Below are 25,231 nucleotides of genomic sequence, written 5' to 3'. Positions count from 1 at the left end.
TCCATCAAATGTCTTTTTCCTAAGTACTGACCTTTCCTGACAACATACCCAAAGTTATGAGATTAATTTTCACCCTTGTTGCTTCTAAGGAGCACCCTGGTTTTACTTCCTCCAAGACAGATTTTTCTTGTTATTTTGGCAGTTCATGGAGTGTTCAATACCATAATTCATACATAACTTCTTTGATGTTTCTCATTCATTGTCCAACTTTCAAATGATAGCTGTAATACGTAAGATTTATATTGTTGTTGTTAAGTGCCATCAAGTTGTAGGCGGCTCATAGCTACCCTATGAACGAAAGATCTAGACTCTTGTATAACTTTCATCCTTTCTCCAGGTTCATAGGGTTTCTGGAGACAAGCTGTTTTAGAAGTGGATGCCACTCCTGCTACCAAGCTTGTTTTAATTGGGGAGCTCCACCAAACACTATCCACCATGGGTAACCATCGTGCATTTGACACATCAAAAACAAAGAAACAAACAAACAAAAAAAAGAAACATTTCACAGTGACTATCCACCAAAACAAGAGAGCCCATCTTTTTTTTTGTTTGTTTTATTAATTTTAATGAACATTTACAGAGATTGTGGATTTCCATTCATTCATTGTTGCACTTTTTTCTCTACTCCCCCCTCCCCCCAGTTCATTCCTCTCTTTGAAAAGCAAAAGATAAACTTCTTCCTTGGTATACAATCCCCCTGCCCCTGCCCTGAAAGCACTCCACTGTGTATGCAACCTTAATTCTGGATTCCTGTGATAATCATAATATCCTATCATACAGAGTCTAGTTGCTCAGCTCAGTTTCCAAAATGGAGAAAAAGCCTTGGCCTTAAATTCAAATGTCCTCATGGAGGTCTTATTGACTCCAAACGCGAGGCTTAAATAAAGAAAACAACCTGCACAGACCCTCAACTAAATCAGGAGTGCCATTGTAGAGTGTCAAGCCAATGGAAGTCCAAAATGGAAGACAAGGGCTTTGCAATATATATTGTTGTTGTTGCCATCTATTACTAACCTCATAAACAAAAGACTTTGTTCTGTAACTATTGTCCTTTCTCTAAGTTTATAGTGTTTCCACAGGCATTTTTAGGAAGTAGATGCCACTCCTGCTTCCAAGCTTGCCTTAATCTGTTAACTAACTAGATATTGTCAACCATGTGTAACCATTATGGCACTTGACAGACCAATGGCACAAGTTCAGTATCGCAGCAATCCATAGTTGCCTCAATACGGAGAAATGACAGAAGAATGCTGTAAAACATAGGAGTGTTCATTTAAAAAAATAATAACAATCAGGCCTGAGAAATGTAGGCCCTCTGGCCCAAATGAATTAAAACATGGCCACAGGTCTGCCCATGCTTCAGGTTCCCCTCAGCTCCCATCAAAAGGCCTCTGTTGAGCCAACAAGGACCCAGAACCCCTCCCTACCACAGAGAAGAGTACACCTCCGAAGCCAAATAAATTAAAACATGGCCGCAGTTCGGCCCATGCTTCAAGTTAAGCCATAGCATTTATTATGTTAGTGATATATCTGATTAATACAGTGACACTTTTCAAAAGAGAAAACTGCTACTTATTTTAGCCTTGGCTTTTGAAAATATTTGCATTTATTAATTGGATAAGAAGTAACAGAAAGTTATATTTAACGAAAATTGAATGCTTAAAGACTGCATATATTATAATCAAGTATTCTCAAACTTCCAAGTTTAATAATACTGTTAACAGATATTTAGAGTTGTTATGTAATATACCCAAGCCACGGAACTCCTGTGTCACTGCCACTAAGTTGATACTGACTAATGGTGCATATAGGGCACAATAGGACTATTTAACAAGACTAATCGTATGCAAGTGGATAGCCACATCTTATTCCTTATTCCAGAGTGCTGGTGAGTTCAAACTACCAACCTTCAGTTAATAGTGGAGTCTGATTATTGTAACAACTTTTAATGGTCTGTTGGAGTTATTTCTAACTAGCCTTCACCTTCAATGAAAACATAGTAGTGTAAATGTATTTATAGTTGGTAGAATATGAGCATTACTGTTTCAATATACCTTTCAGTAGGAACCAACTCATAACTGATTCTCCAGTGAGTTTTCAGAGGCAGTAAATTGCGCAGAAGATTGTTCATCTTTCTTTTGTGGAGCAATTGGTGGATCTGCACTGTGTGCCTTTGGGATGGCAGTGGAAGTCCTTACCATTAGACCACCAGAGCTCCTTAGAGTATGACTAGGGAGATTTAAAACCTGAGCTCTTACTGCCTTGCCTTCTTGGAACCAGCTTTTACTCTGGCATTTTCTCTCAACTGGTCAAGTGTTTTTGTTAACTGCTGTCACATCCATCCCCAACTTATAATAACCCTATGCTTAATGGATTGAAATACTGCCTGGTGCTATGTCATCCTTATGACTAGTTTCAGATGGGACTAATATGGATCACAGAGTTTTCACTCAGAAAGTAAAATAAAAATTTTATATCATCATATCACTATAGTTAAATATATTGATCACCACTTGCTTTTGAAATAAATTCTTTATCTTCAGGGATTTTAGGAAAAACATACATATCACTGTTTTCTTCTCCACCTTAATTCTGAGCAGAGATAGCCCTAAAAATCAGTAAAATAGGGGGGAAACCTCAAAACAAAAAAAAGCTAAGATAGATTAGCATGCTGGCCATAGCAGTGGACTCAGACTTGGTAACAGTTGTCAGAATTGGTGCTGGCTCGGGAGTGTTTGGTTCCGTGCTGGAGTAGTCCATAGGGAGTTGTACTGCTGACTCCAAGTAGGCACCTCTATGTCTATTCGAATGCATTGCTGTCTTGAAAGGAGAAAGGTGGATACCCTCCTGCCATTTGACTTAACAGTGTTGGAAATCTGCTAAAGAGTTAAACTGTGAGTTAGTTGCGACGACAGTGAGAGGGTTTTTTTTGAGACAGAAGGTTGCTATGAGTGGGAACTGATTTGACAGTATCCAAGCAAAATAACTGCTTATTATGTGTAGATCTGTTGTAATCTTGACAGCAAAACTATGAAGTATGCACTCTTACTATCTGTATTTTACAGATAAGGGCAGTTAAGTATTGGAGAGATTAAATTAGTTGCCCAAAGTCACATAAGTCACATAGTCACATAGTAATAACTGGGATTCCAAATCAAGTAATTTGACTACAGAGCCCAGTCTCTTTACCACTGTGTTTTGTTTTCATTTTACCTCTGCTACTGAATTGATTCAGTGTCTAGGATAATGGGGGTAGGTGTGTCAGAGACAATAAGATTGGCACAGGATAGAGCAGGGTTTAGGGCTGTTATACATATGCTATGAGTCACAGGCAACATGACAACAACTGATAAAACCATTTAGAGAAAATTGCTTTAGGCCCACTTGCAGGATAGGTTTGTTGATACCTCACCCCTGAATTATATAGATTTCCTCAGGCAAGCTGGGCAATTGCAGGTCTTATGGTATGGAGGAATGTACCCAGCTTTTTGTCTTGAACAGTGATCATTCATTAATTGACTTCTCCTGAGTCATCATGGGGTTATATTACATTTTTCAAGCAGAAATGTGAAGAATGTGGAATAAATACCCTCTCCATAACACTTCTCATTTATTAAGACAAAGTTTTAATTTGGGAGTTGATATAGTTGGTATATACACATAGGGAAGAGATGGACTAGGTTATATAGACGTCTATACAGAATTTTAACTAAGAATTTGCAACTTACTTAGTTTGGTACCATTATATTCACGTGTTTTTCTAAGATTCCTTACTTTTTAGCCCATTTTCTTTTGTTGCCTACTTTATTTGAAGGTGAGGGGGGAAAGAGGAAAAAACAAAACAAAACCCCAAAACCCAAAAAACAACCGAGATAAACTTTCCTGAATGCTCGTTGAGAGAGTAAGGAGAGGTGGCTGCCCAAATTGTGTGCAGTGATGCATTCCTTCCCACTCTCCTGCATCAGCTTCAGACAGCTCCCTGGCAATAGAAAATGGTGAAGGAAACCATTTGTGATGATGTTTTGGGGTCAAATCTGGTGACACCCTTCTAGAAAGAGTTGAAAAAACTTGTAGAAAACTAGCCTTGAAGTACCACCCTAATAAGAATCCAGATGGCGAGGCATTTAAATGGATTTCCTAAACTTATGAAATGCTTTCTGAGGCAAAGTAAAGAGAATTGTAAAGGAGAAGAATAGGCCATCAAAGAGGATAGTGGACATCTTTGAGATCTCTCTCTATATATATTTTTGATTTTTTTTTTTTTTGAGATTGCGGAAGAATGCAGAGAGAAAGGTAAGGGAAAGTCCATCAGCCCTGGGTAACATTAGAAGATTTATATAATGGTACAAAAAGAAAACTAGCTCTGCAGCAGAATGTAATTGTATAAAAAAGAGTAGATGCTGTCCTAATTGCTGAGTTAACAGGAATACTAATAAGAATGAATCCGATTGAAGTTTGAATGGTCCAGCAAATTCAATTTGTCTCTGCATAGAGTGTCAGGTCATAGGGAACAAATTGTATGAAACACAGTATGAATGAGTGAGAGTGTGAAACAATGTATACATATTTTGCATGCAAACCAATATAAAATAAAAATTTTAAAAATCATGTAAAAAACCCTGCAGCTGAAGGAAGATAATTCAAGAGAAAAAGATTCTAGAAGGTCATATTGACAAAGGCTTGAAAGATGGTCAGAAGATAACATTCCATGGTGAAAGAGACCAAGCAAGAGCCAGGACTGGAGCCAGAAGATACTAACACTCTTTTAGATCAGAAGGATTGCTGTTTTTTTCCTAGAGAAGGAAAAGACCTTTTCATGTGTATGAACATAGAGCTGGTTGTAGCCTCCAAAAGCCAATGTCTGCTCTTAACCTCTCATGAAGGTCCCATTGTCAAGTGTGAAGATATCACATGTATGCTAAAGGAAGGCCTGCTGATTTATCATAGACCATATGAAAAAGGGCGTCTAATCAACTGATTAACTTTCCGGGAATGTTTTTCTTTCTTCTGATAAACTCTCTCTGCTGGAAAAATTCTTACCTGAGAAGAAGGTAGTTGAAGACCCTGATAAAATGGATCCTATAGAACTGGTATACTTTGATCTAAACTAAGAAAAATGACGCTATTACAATGGAGAAGTGAATAAGGATGATGACCATCACCCCAGAGGTGAAGTTCAGTGTCAGACCTCTTAATGGGGCCACTGATAACACTCACTGCTCACATTTGATGTAAGTCCATAAGTGAAGGACTGTAATTTGCTCACTACTGTTTTGTTTAAATATTTAAATAGTAGTTTTTTTAAAGTTAAATAAATAAACTCATATACAAGCCCTGACTTTGCCCTATATATTCTGACTTCAGCATGTATGATGAAATTTAGTATTTGTAAAAACTGCTTTTGGTTTAAAAGGGAAAAAAAGTTCTTCCCTCATGTTTGTTAAGGCCATATATTGTGTTGTTTTTGACTGTTTGCATGGAATAGCTTAGACTGAAATGCAGGGTATGTGTATGACTTCAGTGTATGACCCTTAAATTGTTAAACTTTGGGATTAAAACTCTGTATTTGCAAAAGTAAAACAAACCCAAAACAAACAAAAATCCCTGGTAACAGACCACCAACTACTCATATACAAGTTCAAGCTGAAGCTAAGGAAAATGAAATCAAATCCACAGAAACCAAAATATGACCTTTAGTCTATCCCACCTGAATTTCAGTACCATCTCAGGAACAGGTTTGCGCTTGAACATGAGTGAGCTAAGACCAGATTAATTGTGGGAGGATATCAAGAGTATCATCCAAGAAGAGTGCAAAAGGAAGCACCAAACTGCCATTCCACTACTTGGCATATACCCTGAGAATATGAGAACTGAGGCACAAATGGAGATTTTTATACCAGTATTCATAGCAGCATTATTCACCATCACAAGAACATGGAAACAGCCCAGATGTCCAACCACAAACAAATGGATTGAGAAATTATGGTACATTCACACAGTGGAATACTATGCAGCACGCAGGAACAGTAACTTTGTAAATTATTACCTAACTTGGGAGGGATTGGAAAGCATTGTATTAAGTGAACTCACTCAGTCCCACAAGGATAAATATTGTATAAGACTTTTATTGTAAAGGATCCAGGAGCGGTGGGAGAGGCTGGAAGCAGAGGGATGTGGATGTACAGGGGGAAGAGGGGGTTAATCATTGGTTGTACAATTTGATGGAGGTGAAGGAAATGGAAAGAATTTGTTTGAATTTGTATTAGAATTTACAAAAAAGAGAGAACTCGTAACAAAGACAGAGGAGGAAGAAAAGACAAAAATGGATGTCAGAAATAACTCTGAATATTGCACTAGAGTGTTGAGAAGCCAAACCAGAGGGAAGAATTCAAGATATTAAAGAGCTGAGTAGATTTCAAAAGGCTGTGTGGGAAGACAAAGTAAAATATTACTATGAAATGTGTGAGGAACTGGAGTCAGAAAATCAAAAAGGCCAAACTTGCTCAGCATTACTTTTTTCTTTTCTTTCTTTTTTTTTTAGGATTTCCAGTCATTCATTGTTGTACTTTTCTACCTGCCCACCCTCTCCCCCTCAAATCACTCTTCTTCTTGAAAAGAAAAACTCTTTCATTGCTATGCAAACCCTCCCCCCAAGTTCTCTCCACTATAAAGCCTTCACTCTGGACTTCTGTAATGACAAGACTACCCATTCATAGCTTTTAAACAGATCTCTCCTTCATCTGTTTCAATGCAATATACATCCTCCTCTCCTTTTCTGTGTTCCCTCAACCCTGCTGTCAGCCCCGTTTTACAGCAGTGCCTATGCAATATTTGTCCTTTTTTTTTCTGAATCTTTTTTAAAGTTTAATTTTTTATTATTACTAATTTTAATGAAAATTTACAGAGACTTTGGATTTCCATTCATTCATTGTTGCACTTTTCTCCCTGCCCACCCCTTCCTCTTCCCAGTTCACTCTTTGAAAAGTGAAAGAAAAATTCTTTCATTGTTATACAATCCCTTCCCCCAGGTCCACTCTACTATGCAGTTCTGGACTCCTGTCATGACAATAAAACTTAATCACATTTCCCTTTTAAACAGTTTTCTCCTCATCTGTTTCAATGCAGTATAAATTATTTTTCCCATATTTCTCAGTCTCCCTCCAACTCCAGTGACAGTCCTGTTTTACAACAGTGGCACTATGCAATATTTGTCCTTTTGTGACTGAGATACTTCACTCAGCATAAAGTCCTCCAGGGTCACCCATTTTGAATAATATTTCATGAGTTCCTTGTTTTTCAATGCAGCATAGAATTCCATTGTGTGAATATACCAGAGATTTTCTATCTATTCGTTTGTTGATGGGCACTTGGGTTGTTTCCAGCTCTTTGCTATTTTGAGCAAAGCCATGATAAACATGGGTGTACATATATCTGCTTGGGTGACAGTTATGGTTTCTTTGGGGTATATTCCCAGTAGTGGAATTGCTGGGTCAAATGACAATTCTATTTGTAACTTTTCGAGAAAGTGCCATACTGCCTTCCATAGTGGTTGTACCATTTTACACTTCCACCAACAGTCAGTGAATAAGGGTTCCAATTTTTCCACAACCTCACCAGTATTTTTTGATTGCTGTTCTGTTAAATTTTCCTATTCTTACTGGATGGAGAAAAGATTGGGTTATCAACAATTTAATCTTGTTTGAATCCACAATCAACACGCTTAGTACCAGCAGTCAAGAAGACTTGTTACATTGGGAAAATTTGCTGTCAAGGACCTCCTCAAATTGCCAAGGAATGTTTGTGCCAGTGTGAAGACTAAGGTGTGCCTGGTCTTTTCAGTTACTTTTATACATTTGAAAGTTGGATAGTGAAGAATCATTGCCTTTGAGTTGTGGTGTTAGAGAAGAGTACTGAAAATTGTATGCACTGCCAAAGGAACAAACAGTTATTTCTTGGAGAAAGTACAGCCAGGGTACCCTTTAGAGGTGAGGATGATAAAACTTCATCTCACATACTTTGGGCATGTTGTTAGGAGAGGCCAGTGGAAAAAGACAGTGGAAGAAAGGAAGACCCTTAACAAGATGGATTGATACGGTGTATTAACAATGTACTCAAGTATAATAGAGATGATGAGGATAACAAAGGATAAGGCAGGGTTTTATCCATTGTTCATAGGTCCTTATGAGTCACTGGACAGCATCTGACAACACCACCACCTTGTCATATGGTCAAGGTCAAAGTCCATGGGTATACAAGCCAATTTTCATTTTTGACTACTCACAATAAAGAAGTGAAAGAGGACTGAAGCAAAAAATACTGAAAATTGGGAAAGAGTCATTGTACAAAATATATTTAAGCAACATGATTCTGGAAAAGAAATGTTGATTATCGGCGAGCTCTGGTGGCCTAGTGGCAAGAAGCTGCACTGCAATCCCAGAGGTGCATGGTTCAAATCCACCAGATGCTCTGCTGAAGAAGGAGGAACAATTTCCTGCTCTACCAATCAGATCTGATTTGATGGTATACACACACACAAACAATAAAATAAAATATATTAAAAAAAAGACATTTACTTTAAAAAAAAAGTTGATTATCTCACAAGACCTATATATTTTTAAATTCTATCTCTCTTGCAAAGTATTGCTTAGATGTAAACATTTCTTTTGACTTAGTTTGTGTTCTATTAATAATTATCTTAAGCAAGTTTCTAAAGTTTTTGAGCCTTTATTTCCTTATTTCTAAAATAATATTGATAATTTGATCAATTCTTTAGAGTTTTGAGGATTAAATTAAAGAACATACTCCTGTCAGATTAACTGCCTGAGAAAACCCACTGGATGGTGAGCTGTGGGTAAGTTCCGACTTGATGGTCCACAACAACTGGACGTAATAGAATACTTGTTGGACCCGTTAGATTTGCATAGTAGCCACCACTATTGTGTAGAGTAGTGTAAAGTAGCATTGGTAGATACATAGTTTACAACTGATAGCGACCCTATTCTATCTTGAGCCAACCTCTCCTCTTTGTCCCTGACACATCTACTCCCATTACCATAGTTATTGAGTCAATCCATCTCATTCAAGGTCTTCCTCTCCTGCACTGTCCCTCCACCCTTCCAAACATGATGTCTTTCTCCAAGTACTGGTCCCTCCTTGCAACATGTCCAAAGTGTGTCAGATGGAGCATCAAGTCCTTGCCTCCAAGGAGAAGCCTCATTTCATCATTCCAGGATGAACCTGTTTGTTCTCCTTGCACTTCATTGTATTCAATACTCCTCTCCAGCACCACAACTCAAAGACATCAGTTCTGTCATCCTCAATCACTGTTCAGCTTTCTGATGCATAGCAAGTAATTGTGATCCATGGCCTGGATCAGGTACACCATAGTCTCCAGACTGAGCAGATTTTACCAAAGCAGTTCATCTTTTGACTTCCTGACTGCTGGTGCCAAGAGTACTGATTGTGGAGCCAAGCAAGCTGATGCTGTTAACAATCTCAGTCACTTTATGGTGCTGCCTATTGGCCTAGTGGTGAGAATATTTGTTTTCTTGATGTTGAGCTTCAGTCCATCTTTAAAGCTGTAGTCCTTAACCTTCTGCAGCGTATGTCTCAGGTCCTTCTCAATTTCAGCAAGAAAGGTTATCTACTTATGCAGGTTGTTGATGAGTCTTCCTCCAATCCTGATGCTATATTCCTCCTCATAGGGCCCAGCCTCCTGGACGATCTGTGCCACATACAGAAAACGTATGGGGATCGGATGCATCCTGATGTTTTCCTTTCCTGATTTTAACTATGCCGTGTTTCCTTGCTTTGTTCTGACAGCTTCCTCCAGGTCCAAGTATAAGTTTTACAGAGCACAATCAAATGTTCTGGGATTCCCATTCTTCTCAGAGTCAGCACAGCTTGTTGTGATCCACACAGTCAAATGCACAGTACTTTCCCCTATATCGTCATATCATGAAGATTCATGGCAATTCTGACTCATGGAGACTCTCCATCAAGTCTCTGAGGCTCTGAATCTTTATAGGAAGGAACTGCCTGTCTTACTCCGTCAGTGTGACCGATGGATTCTGTTTATCTTTTAGTTAGCAGTCGATAACATTTTGCTGTCAGGGCTGCTTGCCATGAAGACAGTATCTTGACTTACCTTATTCTCATATCATTAGCTAGATTTATGTCTTGGAAACTTAAGATGTTCTGTCTACGGTGTTATCTATTAGATATACATAAATTGTTAGAAACTTGATACTAACAGAACAAAGATTACTTTTAAGCACAATGTGCTTGAGACATCTAATGTAAGCATTGGTAATAAAATAGAATTTATTAAAATAAATTTATACAGATTGAGCTTCATCCAGAAAGTGGCCTGAATTTCAAATGGGCAGTTTTGTGCATATAGATCATGAAATAGTATCAAGTGTAAAGTTAAGTATTATTTGTCATAAGACCCAGTAGTTCTTTAGTGTCCAAGGAAAAGAAAAATTAGTATCTACACAAAGACTGTGAAAGAGCATATAAGTATATAAAGAGGTAAAAGGAATGAAGGAACTAAACAAATGGCAAAGAGAAATAAGTATGAATGAGAATAAGAAAAGAGTCCGTGCTTGGCCTTGGCCAGGTGTAAGTCTGTCTAATAGTCTAATAATGTGAATAGAAACTAGCTTGTGAGAAATTTCAGTTCTCTAAAATTGAATATAAGTATATTTTTAGAAGACACTCTATGTCTTGACCTTAGGGAAATACAGATTAAACCTACAATGAAGTACCCCTACACACCTACTTGAATGGATATAATAAATTTGGCCGATAATACTCAGTGATGGTGAAGATATATAGGAACTGTAACTCTGGTATAGGCTTTTATATTACATAAGAATAAAATATATTTTATAAATGTAGGCTTTAAAAAATAACAGTTTTGAAAACAATTTACCTGTTTGGGTTTTTTTAGAAATGTTAAGCATACAATTACCATTTGGGCCCAACACTTCTACTTTTAGGTACCTATCCAAGAGAAATAAGTAGCAACATTATTTCTAATTTGCCCAAATGATATAATTTGAATGCTTGCAAACTATTTAGCTAGTAAGTAAAATACTAGTCAGCATTAAGAAGGGAAGAAATATTCATAACATACTGCAACATAGATGAACCTCAAGAAAGAGATTGTATATAATGTGGTTCCCTTATAGTTTAACCCTTTTCCTATTCTATATCATTTCTGAGTTACTACTGAATTCTCATTGGTGTTCAAAGAGATCCTTCTATAGTTCCTTCTATAGTTGCTCTAACTCATCTATTGCCAAGCATGAGTAACTGAGAATTGTTCAGCTAATTCTTTAAAAGTTACTCTTTTCTTAGTGATTTTTTTTTCTGGCTTCTTAAGTCTCATCTACTTCTCATACAATTTAGTATTCAGTAGAATCAAGGGGAGTCCAAGCAGATTCCTAGAGTTCTTTGTTTGCATTGCTTCCTTTTCATTGACCAAACAATGCTAATCTATCAACTTGTCTCAGATCACTGTATTTCCTCTGGCTTGTTCCCCTTCCTCGTATAGTGATCTGAAAAGAGACTGAAAGATGGGGCAATATGGAACTCATCTTGCTTGATTTACCTTTCTTAGGGATCATAGTTTTATATTGTTATGCAGGGTCTAGAAACATGTCTTCATAGATTTTGTCTAGTTTTCTTGTTGATTGCAGGAAAGAGAACTCATTTCTGTCATCACTGGATTTTCTGACTTACCTTATTGGTTATTGAGGAGAAACATTTTCTTCTTATTTTAGAGTGAATAATAGTAAGTCAGTGGCATTTTTGTGGGAATTAGAGAAAGATGACGCCTTTTGCTTGACAATTATGAGAAGAGCCCTTATGGATGAGTACAGTCTTGTAAAAAGCAGTGGTGCCTTTTTCTTTGAAACTCTCTTTTTATGGCCAACTTTACAATGTTTTTCCCTCTGCCCGCCTCTATGACCCACCACTCGTCTGTTAGTCTTCCAGTATGCTACACTTCTGTGGCTGACATGTTTCTGTGATGCTGGAATCAGAATGCCACTAGCATTTAATATACTAGCAAGGTCATCCATGATAATCTCCTTTTATCAGAGCTTCCAGGTGAAGTAGTAGGACTGACTGACCATTGACTTCTGAAACAAGCCCTTCAAAATTCTCTGAATAACAGAATATTACTCGGAATAGTGCTGGAAGTCTAGACACTCAGATTGGAAGGCACTCAAAATGCAAGTAGGAAAGATCTGCCCACTTAAAGTAGTCTACCTTAATAATTAGGATGGACTAAAGAAAGCTTTACAGAAATGAAGTACCTTCATTTTCTGATGTGACAACAATCAAAAGAAGGAGAAATAGCTGCAGCCTTTCAGTTATGATCAATGGAACGTAAGTGTTTGTATTATGAGTAAGAAAACTGGAAGTTATCAAAAATGAAATGGAATGCATAAAGATCAACACTCTGGGCAATAGTAAAAGGAGATGGACCGGTTTTGGCCTTTTAAATCAGAATCATGATCTGCTATGTTGAGAATGACAAATTAAAGAGAAATGATGTCACAATCATTGTCAAAAAGAACATGTCAAGATTTATCAAGCAGTACAACACTGTGAGTGATACTACTAGGCATATCCACACACAGGAAAAAATAATACAACTTTTATTAAAAAAATATATTCACCAACCACTAAACCAAAGATGAAGATGCTGGGGATCTTACCCAAATTGGTAACTAATAAATCTGTGGAAGTAAATGAACAAACAAGCTGTATATTCTGAGATTACTATAGCAGTGGACTCAGCTACCATTATTTGCATTTGGCAGAGATTCAAAGGCAGGCAGGGGTGTGAAAAGCTTTTTCTTTAAAAAACACAAAAAATAAGTTGGAAGGGAGTATCTGGAACATGGGTATTTTATGTGATTGGTCTGGAGAAATTATTTGGCTTTCTCTGGTTGAGCCTGAGATGAAGAAGAGGCGGTGGGAGTACGGGGGGTGGAACAAAAAGCTCATTTGAATAAATTCTGACCATTTGGGCTAGTTCCTATAGAAACTGTGGTTGGACTTCCAGGTCTAGTCATTAAAGACATTACAGATGAGAGTTCTTTTGTATATACTCTGGACTTTGGCCTTTTCTCTATGCAAACTTTCAACCCAGACACTGAAACATGAAACTCCTTAGCTTTTGGTGGATTTCCTAGAACTTTGTCTTACTTTAGTGACCCTATGTACAACAGGTCTGAAGCCCGCCCTATTCTCAGCCAGTTTCACTGACTCTGTCACAAATACCCCTATTGCCCCATTACTGTATCAGTCTATCTCACCCAGAATCTTCCTCTCCTGCACTGTCCCTCCACCCTTTCAAGCATGATGTCTTTCTCCAAGGATTGGTCCCTCTTGGCCATGTGTGCAAAGTGAGATGGAGCTTCAAACTCCTAGCCTCCAAAGAAAAACTTGGTTTCACCTTCTCCATGACAGACTTTATTTTCTTGGTGGTCCATGGTAGGTTCAAGACTCTTCCCCAGCACCACAACTCAAAAGCATCAATTCTTCTTTTGTCATCCTTAGTCATTAACCAGTTCTCTGATGCATAGCAAGTAACTGTGAAGACCATGGCCTGGATTAGGTGCACCTCAGTTTCTAGACTGAACATCATTGCATTTCAGTACTCTGGAGAGGTCCCTGATAGCAAATTTTCCTTGTGCAATTAATCTTTTGATTTCCTGACAACTGGTGCCAAGGGTGTTGACTCGTGGAACCAAGCAAGCTGTAATTGTTAACAACCTCAATTTCTTCAGCATCTATCATGGTGCTGCCAGTTGGTCCAATGGCGAGAATCTTTGTTTTCTTGATATTGAGCTTCAATTCATACTGAAGGCTGTGGTCCTTGCCCTTCTGCAGTAAGTGCTTCAGGTCCTCCTCAGTTTCAGCAAGCAGAGTTGTGTCATCTGCATAATGCAGGTTGTTGATGAGTCTTTCTCCAATGCTGATGCCATATTCCTCCTCATAGAGTTCAGCCTTCTGGATGATATGTTCTGCATATAAATTGAAATGCTATGGAGACAGAATGCATCCCTAACAGACTCTTTTCCTGATTTTGAACCATGCAGTGTTTCCTTGCTCTGTTGTGAGGATTGCCTCCTAATCTGAGGATAGGTTTCAAATGAGCACAATCATATATTTTGGGATTCCCATTGTCCTCAAGGTTAGCCACAATTTGTTGTGGTGTATATTCTTTCAAGAATGTGAGAACTATAGTTTCTCTTCTAGAAAATTTTCAAACACACCAGAGCCAGAAGAGTGCAAATCCATTCACGCCCATTTATGGACTGTCTCATTTGCATTTGTGCAGTTTTAACAATTTTATTATTATTTGTGTTCTAATGCAATAATTCTTCAGATATGTGAAATAATCCATTGGGACTTTCATTTCTAATTCAAAGGCCAGTCCCCTCTGATAGTGCAAATCTGCTAGCTGCTCTATGGGAGAAAGAAGGGCAACCTTCTCCTGTGTGATTTCCTACTCCAGCAACATGCTGGAGGGTCAACTATGAGTTGGGTTGTTAACACAGTATTTTGTTCTCATAACATTTCAAATGCAACCCCCATGATGTCTAGCACTGGGCTCCAGTCACCCCTGAGGACGTAGTGCCCCCCAGGACCTTTGACACCTGGGATCTGATGGGCCCTGGTCAAAAAAGAAGAAAAAAATTTCAAATGTCACTCTTTTCTAACCCTTGAAATAATTGCTAATAAGTATGTACATAGATGTGTTTAAACACTTTTCTCCAGTAACAAGGGATATGATATTCTAGATTATGCAGTATTCTATTACTATTAGGTCAATTAGTAACTTAATTAAGTATCAAAAAGGGAAATCTCCTGTTACTTCCAAGAGATTTTCATTTAAATTATGAAAATATAACTTATTTCCCTACCACAGAAAATTACCCAGTGATAAATAATGACTTAGTTTGGTTGGGTGTGTTTTTTTACTTTTTACAGTGAAATTCAAATGTGTGATACTTGATTGATGATACTTTCAAGATTGTAAGCCTCTTGAGGATAGAATTTGTAACTTTATTATTGAATTTATCTTTAAATGTTGAAATGAGTACTTCTTCAGCCAGGATTTTTTTAAAATTTTTTTTTATTGGTTCCTATGTATCTGTTTTTCCTTTTTACAACAGCCCATTCATTCATTGTTGCACATTTTCCTCCCTGCCCACCCCCATTTCCCTTTTCTCTTTGAAAAGAAAAAAAAATTCTTTCATTGTTATACACTCCTCCCGCCCCCACCTGCCCCAAGTCCACAGTCCACTGTTCATTCTGGTCTCCTGTCATGACAATAATACCTAATCATATATCCCTTTTAAACAGTTCTCTCCCTCATCTGTTTCAATGCAGTATACATTATTTATCCCATCTTTCTCAGTGCCAAGGAGCAGCAATGTTAATATAAAGGGTAAGGTGCACCAGATTCAAGCCATGGTCTTTTATAGTTACTTCTCATGTTTCTGAAGTTGAACAGTGGCTAATGATGACAGAAGAATTGATGCCTTTGAGTTGTGGTGTTTTTAGAAGAGTACTGAATAGCCTATGAACTGACAAAAGAACAAACAACTCTGTCTTGGAGAGGGTGCAGATAGGGTGTTTCTTTAGAGTCAAGAATGATGAAATTTAATCTGTCATACTTTGGGTACATTGTTAAGAGAGGCCAGTCCTTGAAAAAGACATCATGCTTGGAAAAGGGGAGAATTAGTGAAAGAGAGGAAGACCCTCAACAAGATGAACCAGCATAGTGACTATAGCAATGAACTCAAGTGTAGCAAGGAGGATGAGGATAGCATAGAATAGGGCAGGGTTCAGATCTCTTGTTCATAGAGTTGCCATGAGTAAGTCAACCCGAGGGCACCAAGCAACAAGAATCCACTGGAATGTCAGCTATGAGTTTGATACTGACTCCATGACAATGAGTTTGAGTTATTTTTGAAAACATTTTTAATAATTGATAAATGGAATCCTTACCCTAGATGAAAAAAAGGTGCAGCTCCCAAATCAACAGAATTCCATTTGAATCCACCAGCTGCTGTGCAAGAGGAAGATGGATAGTTCTCTCCCATGTGATTTACTGCCTCTCAGGACCCATTGGTCAACTATGAGTCGATGCCAACATAACAACATATATTAAACATACAGTGTTTTCTTAATGAGTATTAGGACACGTGAAGACTTAAATTCTAGGAATATATTATGTCAAAGAGTTAATGGAGTTAGTTGTTAACTGAAAAACTAGACAAACTCATTATCTCATATTCAATTTTAGTAAGCTTATTGAGTACCTACTGTGTGTGTCAGGCATAGTAAACGAAAACTAAATCATGCTGTCTGCTCTCAAGGAGCTCACAGTCAAGGAGGAAGCAATGTTGTAATAGTACTTTCTTAGAAAAGAGCCCAAAAAGTGAGCCAAAAATAGACTGAGAAGATAGGACAAATGTTATTGTTATGTACCACTAATTCATAACCAACCCATAACTTAACCTTCTGGCAGGTTTGCAGAAGCAGTAAATCGCACTGGAGATCACCCATCTCTCTCCTGCGGAGTAGCTGATAGATTTTTAACCATGTACCTTTGCGTTGGTGGCTCAATTCCTTATCAGTAAACCTTCAGAATTCCCTAGAAGGACAAGTAGCTATCATTAAGCCTAGAATTTGGAGAAGTATACAAGAAACTGTATCAGCCTGAAGGGACATAACATCTTTACCCACTACTATTGATTTTGTTGTTCTTCAGAGTGATCCTCCATCTGTGGTTTGACGCTATAAATCTGATAAAAGACTCTGGGTTTAAACTCCTCATCTTTTGACTGGTATGTGTGACATACCACAGTTAGCAAGCTATGTGGTAGAGCAAGAGGGAAATGAAGAGGGTAGGGCAGCTCTGTTCTCACTGCCTGTTCACATGACCTCCTGTCATTAATGTTACTTCAGAAGTTTCTCCAGACCACTCTGCCTCCATCCTTCTCATCCTGCTTCCTTTCCTTCTTTATTATCTTTTTCCCCCATAAAACTTGCTCATTCACTGCTCATTTTATTGACACAGGATTTAAGTTTTAAGCCAGAATTTTTGTCTGTGTTGCTCAATACAGTATCCTCACAGCTAGCTTAGTTTCTGGTACATAGTAAATACTCAATAAATATTTGCTGCATGAAAGGATGAATATAAAAAGCAAAAAGGGAATGAGTTTGAGAGATATTTAAAAAATGAAGAAAAAAAACCCCTACCGCCCAATACCCTATATTTTTTAAAATTTAAAAAAAATTTTCTTAATTGTGTACTGTTGAATTAGATCCAACTGGCACAGGAGGAGATTGCTCCTCCTCCAGCCGAGCATCTGGTGGATTTGAACCATGAACCTTTGGGACTGCAGTGCAGCTTCTTTGTCACTAGGCCACCAGAGCTTCCTCATACCCTATATTTTAAAAAAGGATAACCAAAGCATTCTTAATTAACCAAGCAATTTTTTTATTATTTATAATATAAATTGTGAGGAATATGTGGGAATTGAATTCCCACTCAAGGAAGCTGAAGAAATGTTTGTTGGGCAGTAGCTTTGAGGAGTGCTTAGTATAGCTGTAGCAATGCACAAGAAATTCTTGTTCTTTCAACTGCATAGCTTACTTAAATGAATCCTTAGACAACATTTATTGAGCATGTATGAAAAATGTGTCATTTTATGTCTGTTTGTTTTTTAATATCACAAACCTTGTTGTGAAAAAAGTTGTTGACATTAGTTGATTCCAAATTACAGAGTCTTGTGAGTGTGTCAGAGCTGTGCTTCAGTAGTGTTCAGTGGCTGGTTTTAATTTTGGAAGTAGATTGCCTGATTTTTCTTCCAAGGTGCCTGTGGATGGACTCAACCTTTTGGTTAGTTACTAAGGTTAACTATTTTCATCAATTACTGTCTCTGTGGATAATAAAAGACTAAAATATTTTAGATGGTTGTAAATATTAAGGAAGTAATGAATAGGGTTATGTATATATAAATAAATATATATTTATTTATTTATAAATATGTATATATGTATACATATTTATTATGTATAATATATACATATAATATATAGATACATAATATATATGTATATATACATATATTATGTATAATATATACACATATATTATGTATATATAAATAAATATTTATTTATTTATTTATACTTAGAGAAAGTTAGCTAGGTGAGCAAAGATCAGTGTGCTTCCTATGTGGATCTAGTCTGTAAATTTTCAGTTTGGTCAGCTTTATTCCTTATGTGGAAAGCATCATGGGGGAGGGGTGGCAAAGAACAAAATAACGGCTATTATAAAGATCATTGTTTGGTTGCTGGTACTGCCAGCTAAGTTGGAAAAAGCAACAATATCATTACATAATAAGACTGTCAGAATAAACTCTTTGTGATATATGCATCTGTTAGTCTAGTGATTGTAATAGAAGATCAATTGTAAACAAAGTGATAATTAAATTTAACATTTAATTTTGATAGTTGACAGGAGTAATTGACTTATATATTAAAAAACACAAACCTGACATTGTTTTGTGTTTTAAACATATCTGTCTTACTGGGTGGCTTAATTTTATTACAGATTTGATTTTTGTCACTATCAGAAATATTATCAACTTACATAAAATAATCTATGTGTTTTCTTCATATTCTGCAGTTCTTGAAATTAGTAATATAATTTGATTTATGGTATGGTTTATTTAGATGAAAAGCGAGTATAAGACTCCTAAACTAGGTCAGTTTAAAAAAAGAAGGAAATCTAATCATAGTCAGTAGGTTTTTATCCACTTATGTGCAGTCACATCGTTTGTAGATTTTTAAAATAAGTTAGCTTTCATTTGTTTATTCACATTTGGTTTTACCTTAATGAAAATTGCCCCAGTGCTGTGTGTTTCAACAGCTTATCAAATCTTCACTTATCTTTTTCCTTTACCATACCCATCTATCCCTTAATCTCTGCTCTTCTCTCCTTCCATTCCCATCCCTGTTAACCCTCTTCAGTTGTTTCTGTCATCAATCCTATAAACCTTTCCCCCCAGTCATTCATACATATGATTCAATATTGTTCCATGTTAGAAATTACGATATACACAATGTCTGATCTCCATTCATTCCACAGGGTTCATTGACTATTAATTTTCTACTCTGTCCCCTCACAGCCCCCACCCCAAATATACAATATTGATTTTCTTAAACTTTTTAGTTTGAAATAAGTTTAGAAATTGTCATTTGGGAAACAGTGGTATTTGTTGCAGGTAATCATCATTAGTACATTTACTTCAGATATTTACCTATTAGAATTTTTATGTACATGATTTCAAAGCACCTTGTCCCCAGATACTTATTAATTGCCAAAGAAAAATAGTAACATGACAGTGGAGAAACCTGGTAATCACTACCTTAGACAAATGATCAAAATGGACATCATCAGATACACCAAGAAGGACATGGCATTGCTTCTGCTTTTGTTTGCCAAAAATGTGAACTTGAATTTAGGCACAAAGAGAGGCCCAAATTGAGGAACATTCTACAACCTACAACTTTACTGGCCAGTATTCTTGATGGCCTTGGATAGCGTAAATGGTTAAAGCTTTTGATTGCTAATGGAAAAGTTGGTGTTTTGGGTCCAAACAGTGTTGCCTCAGAATAAAGGCCTGGTGATCCTTTTCTGAAAAACTAGCCACTGAAAACTCTATAGAACACAGTTTACTGTGCCTCTTATGGGGGTCACCATGAGTTGGACTCTACTTGACAACTAGTACTTGCTCTTAGAATAGTAAGATCCTGAGAGAAAAAGACAGACTGATGACAGAGTGAGGAACTGTCCCAGATAGGAGCAGACATGATAGCTACATGCAAGATGGAATCTTGGACTAGACCTTGGAGCAGCAAAAGGACATTAGTGGGCCAGATGGTGAAATTTTAATAAAATACTCTGTGGATTATTCATTTTGTATTAATGTTATTTTGTGGTTTAGCTTATTGACACTGGTTGTAGAAAGATGTTAACATTTGGAAAACTTGAGTGAAGATTAGTTCGGAATTTTTCTGTACTATTTTTGGAATTTGTTGTAAATCTGAAATATATTTAAATTAAAAACTACAACAAAATAGGAGTTCCAGGTCTGTTGTAAAATGAATGCTTTAGTGCTTGTATTTGTAGCATATCTCTTGATTGTTTTAGGAGCCCATTTCTTTTTCCTCCTGAATCTCCACTGTGATCTGGATAGCTTAAGTTTCTAAATAAGGGGTCTTGGGATCAGTGTGGCATTGCCATATTGAATTGCAACTACACTTTGAAAAGGTTTTGTTTAATTAATTAATTTACTTACTTATTTTTATACAGAGCTGTAATTACATCGTTGGGTTTCCCATGGCTGCACAGGTTATTTGAGCTTTACTTTTCTAACCACCAGTATCCTTAGCTGGAAATTCAGCCCTGTAATTAATTTACTGGTTTGTTTCTGCTTGAGTTTTTTTATTATTATGTTAGATTCAGGTTAGTCCCTTGTATTCTTTGGCTCTGTGCCATATAATACTGAATTTCATATTTGTTGGTTGTTTCTTAGGAAGAGTTGAATTTTTTAATATAGAAGTGATCTTATTTAAACTTGGAATATCATGAAACATCTTATTTTTCCTCTCATGAAAATCTACATTTTAATAAAAATAATAGGTATTAATTTACACTGCTATAAGTACCAAATGATAACATTTTTTAAAACTGGATAATAATCAGGGTGGGAGAAATGAGTATGTTGGGAAATGTTTCTGTTCATAAGAGCAGATGTTAATACATGAGTCATAGATTCTTAGACCTAGTAGAAACTTGAAGAAGTTGTTTTGACTAGTGTGGGACAGAGAAATAACATGAACACTGGAGTCAGAAAGTGTAATTTTGAATCTCACATCCATGGGATTAATGTTTAATGTTGTGTCTTTTCTGAGCCTAAAGTTCCTAATCCTAACAGCATCTTGTATTGTGAAAATTAAATGTAGTAACATGCAGCACACCTGGTGGACGGTGAACATTTCATACACGCTAGTTCCTTTACCTCAAGCACAGTTTATAGTTAGGCCATCTATTAATGACAGAAATCTGTGTTGCTGTATGAAAATCTTTACATAGAGTAGTTTACTTGAAAATACCTAGCCTAGCGAATATCTAGGTTAGTCTGAGTGAACTCTACCAGTATTTTTTATCACCTTTTCCCAGCAGGTTTTTTCTTATCTCTCTTTTGTTCCATAGAAATTCTTCTCTCTGATGTATTAGCTGTGTTGGATATTACTTCATAATCTGTTAGACAATACTCACTTATTTGCAAAAGTTCTATTAAAGTTTCCGTGTTATAATCTGACATTTTCTAGAAATAAATTCATTTTAGAAGAAAATTTTATGAGCCAAAAGGGTGAGAAAATGTACAGGTGATCAGAGGGAAGCATTTCCATTTATAATTTCATGTTTGGCTTGGAACTTTAGTGTAACTGGTTTTTCTCAAAAGATCAAATTTCCAGTTTTATGGTTTTATTTATTCTGATTTCATAAGTGCTTCTCTTTAAAAAAAGTAAAAGCACTTCTTTTTATTATTTTTTAATTTTATTTTGTGTTGTGGTTATCTGTCTAAATGGCTTTGTTTTTAAGAATTGTATATGAATAGTGAGGGCTATAAAGGCATGTTTACAGTTTACTCTGAAATAGTCATAAAAATGTGTGTAAATATATGTATAAATATGTTTGTGTATGTGTGCGTAGGTATGGGAGAAGGAAGAAAGAGAAGAATAGGGATAATGTCTAGGTAAACACTTCATGGATTTGCATGTAGAGCCCATGGGAGTTTTTTGTGTAGTTCTTATGGCTTTTCTTGAAATTGGAGACCAGATTTTAGTGTGGTATTTTCAGAGAGTAGTGGAGACATGAGAAGCAGCTGGATAAATGAAGAGGAATGAGTAGTAATTTACTGGCAAGAAATTAGTTCCTTTAATGTAATTTAAAAAAAATAAAACCATGGTAGAACTTGCTTTTTTGAAAGGGTTTGTAAAGAAGAGAGTAAGCTACTGCTTTATTAAAGGAGAGAAAACTGCTCGGAAATGAAAGCAACGGCAGAAAGTAGTTTTTAAAAAAATTTCATATTTATAGGACACACTCAAGGATAAGCAAAATACAAGAGGCATAAATGTTAAGACTCTGTATTATTCAGTGCTTGGTTAATCTTCTATTTATTTACCTGAATCAAAGAAATCAGTTTTTTATAATTGGTATCCTATTCTATTATTAGATAGTAGATATTTGTTATTTTATTGCCTTTTCATATCAAAGGTAATATTTTATATTCTTATTGCAAATTTATGCATTTATTATCATTTTACCCCTAAAAATGCACTTTCTAATCTAAATTTCTCATCCTTTCCCTTCTCTTTCATATCACCGATGACATGGAAATTCAGGGGCCAGCCGAAGGTAAGAGATTAGATTATTATATGGTGCTTATAAATATTTTTAAAATCCTAGCCTTTTGCTTCTCAATAATGGAAATTTTTTTCTTTCTTTTAGTTCTTTGGAGATAATGCTAGCTGTCAAGTTGTTCATAAATTCTGAGCCATTTATTGGCCTGTGAAGGTGTTTTTGGAAAAGCTGTATTTGTACTTTAACTAACGCTGGCCAGTCTCTTAGCAACTGCAACACAGATTCCTTTTGTGCTCTGTTGTTCACCATAGATTGGCCCCAGACTGGTAGTTCCAAAACAGTGGTCAAAACTGTGCTAGAGAGACTCATCCACATGGCTCCAGAAACAGCTGGGAATGCATTCTTGTGCCAATAGAAACCTGCGCTAGCCCACAGCTTCCTCCAGAGAATACACTTTGATCTCAAGATTTGAGTCTAGAGAAACTTCTGTGGGGTAGACCAGTTTCTGTACCTCATAGCAAATTTTTAGGTGTGCTGAAAGGAACACAAGGATAGTAATTTTTACTTGAGCGCTCTCTCAAGTTATTTGGAACTTTCAGGCAAATTTGGAATTTTTAAAATTTTGTGTTCTTGTTTGAAGATTTTTTGGGATTTATTTTTGTGTATTTTGAGTCACTTTAGAGCTTGTGGTTGAATTCTTATTTTCTATTTGTGTTGCTAAAATTTGTATAGGCATAGCTGGTTGAGAGCTTTGAATTTATTTTTTTTTTAAACCAGCTTAATATAGCACTGATTATGTATGTAAGTTTTCGTAGAAAAGGTGCAGGATTGTATGTGTGTGCGTAAGAGAGAGAGAAGAGAGATAAGTACATATGTAGCACAGCGTTTGCCATTTCAACGTTCTTCACATCGACAGTTCAGTGACATTACATTCCTCATCCTGTTCATTCATCATCCTGTTCACTCCCATATTTTGTTACCACTTTTAACAGAAGTTCAGTGTCTCCTCAACCTGCCTACCTTTCCCCATTTCTCCTGTTTCCTATTGGTAATTACTAATGAATTCGGATTATTCTTGTTTCTTTTAGAATTTTTTTAAATGGAACAGATTGTAGACATTATTGAAGATATAAAGAAGCCAATATGCTTATTTAATTCAACTGTGTCTTAATATATGTATAGAAAAAAATGTTGACATAAACAGATACTGAAGTCTAAATACCACATTGTTAACACTGGTTATTTATGGAGAGAGAAAATGTGTGTTTTTTTACTTTATACTTCTGTGTTTTTTATATTTCTTATATTGATTATTCATTACTTTGCTGTTAATTAAAAGTGATTTTTTTTAATTGAGAGGAAGATATTTAATTTTAAAGTAAAGGCATTGTTTGCTTCTAATATTTGAAGTGGGCCATTCATTGTTGTAAGTGAATAAGAACTACATGTGCAGTACGCCCCAACTTTGTACCAGGCTGTAGCACTTTGGCACCTTTGGAAAATAGAACTAATTTAGCTAAAGAGTAGACAGCATGGACTTCTGAGCCAGAGTTCCAATCCTCGCTCTCCGATCTATTGACTATTGATCTAAGGTTCTTAACTTTTTATTTAAAAAAAATTATTTTTTTCATTCTTCACATTTTCTTCCCTCTTCGCTTCTTCCCCACCCCAGCCCATTCTTCAATCCCTTATTCCAGATTGTTCTCATACATACAATGCCTAACCATATATTCCTTTTTGACAGTTCTTCCTTCATCTGATCCAGTGCAGTTTTTATCTGCCCACTCTTACCCCGTTCTCTCCCAAACCCTCCTTCTTGTCTGTCTTATTTTATAACAGTGATGTTATGTACTATTTGTCCTTTAATGGCAGATAATTCAGCATAAAGTCTTCCCGGCTTCCTCATGTTGTGTATAATGTTTTACGATTTCATTGTTTTTTAGTGCTGTGTAATACTCCATTGTGTGAATATACTATAGTTTTTCTATCCATTCATTTGTTGATTGCACTTGAGTTGCTTTCATCTTTTTTGCTATTGTGAATACAGCAGTAAACATGGGTGTACATACATCTGTTTGAGTCATGATTGTGGTTTCTTTAGGAGGGTGTATTCCCAGTAGTGGAATTGCTGGGTCAAATGATGTTTCTCTTTACAACTTTTTGAGAAAAAACCAGACTGCCTTCTGTAGTGGCTGTAGCATTTTACATTTCCACCAGTGGTGAATAAGTTTCAATCTTTCCAGAACCTCACCATCATTTGTTGTTTGCTGCCCTTTTGGACTTTGCTGTTGTTGCTGGGGTGAATGTTCTTAACTTTTTTGTAGATCCATTTCCTTTAAACAAGACCTAACACATAGCTTTTCTGTGGCTATTTTTATTAGTTTTTCCTCTGGAATTGGGAATAAGCAATAGTAAAGAAATCCTTAAATTAAGAAGGAAAAAGGTAGTGGAGGCAGAAATGAAATTTAGAGCTTGGTAAGTGTAGTCGTGTCATGATGGGACCTTTAGAGTGAGAGTTGCATTTACTAGCAAAATTTAACAGAACAGCAAGCAACAAATGCTGGCGAGGTTGTGGAGAGACTGGGAACCTGATTCACTGTTGGTGGGAGTGTAAAATGGTGCAACCACTGTGGAAAGCATTGTGGCGCTTTCTCAGAAAGTTGCAAATAAAGATACCATTTGACCCAGCAATTCCACTACTGGGAATATACCCTAAAGAGACCATAAATGACATCCAAGTAGATATATATATAC

At 36.5% G+C, this 25,231-nt stretch overlaps 1 protein-coding gene across 1 annotated transcript in view; it reads left to right on the top strand.

The window, feature by feature from the left end:
- Positions 1–25,231, top strand: part of KIF13B (kinesin family member 13B) — a 326,452-nt gene that overhangs the window by 82,179 nt on the left and 219,042 nt on the right. The window contains exon 3 of the mRNA XM_006884878.1: positions 22,519–22,531. Coding sequence (XP_006884940.1) covers positions 22,519–22,531 — 13 coding nt within the window. The remainder of the gene's footprint in view (positions 1–22,518; positions 22,532–25,231) is intronic.

This window comes from Elephantulus edwardii, unplaced genomic scaffold (assembly GCF_000299155.1).
Source record: "Elephantulus edwardii isolate Elephantulus edwardi_28Jun2011 unplaced genomic scaffold, EleEdw1.0 scaffold00038, whole genome shotgun sequence".
In the NCBI taxonomy this organism is placed as follows: Eukaryota; Metazoa; Chordata; class Mammalia; order Macroscelidea; family Macroscelididae; genus Elephantulus; species Elephantulus edwardii.
This window is presented reverse-complemented; position numbering and strand designations above follow the sequence as displayed.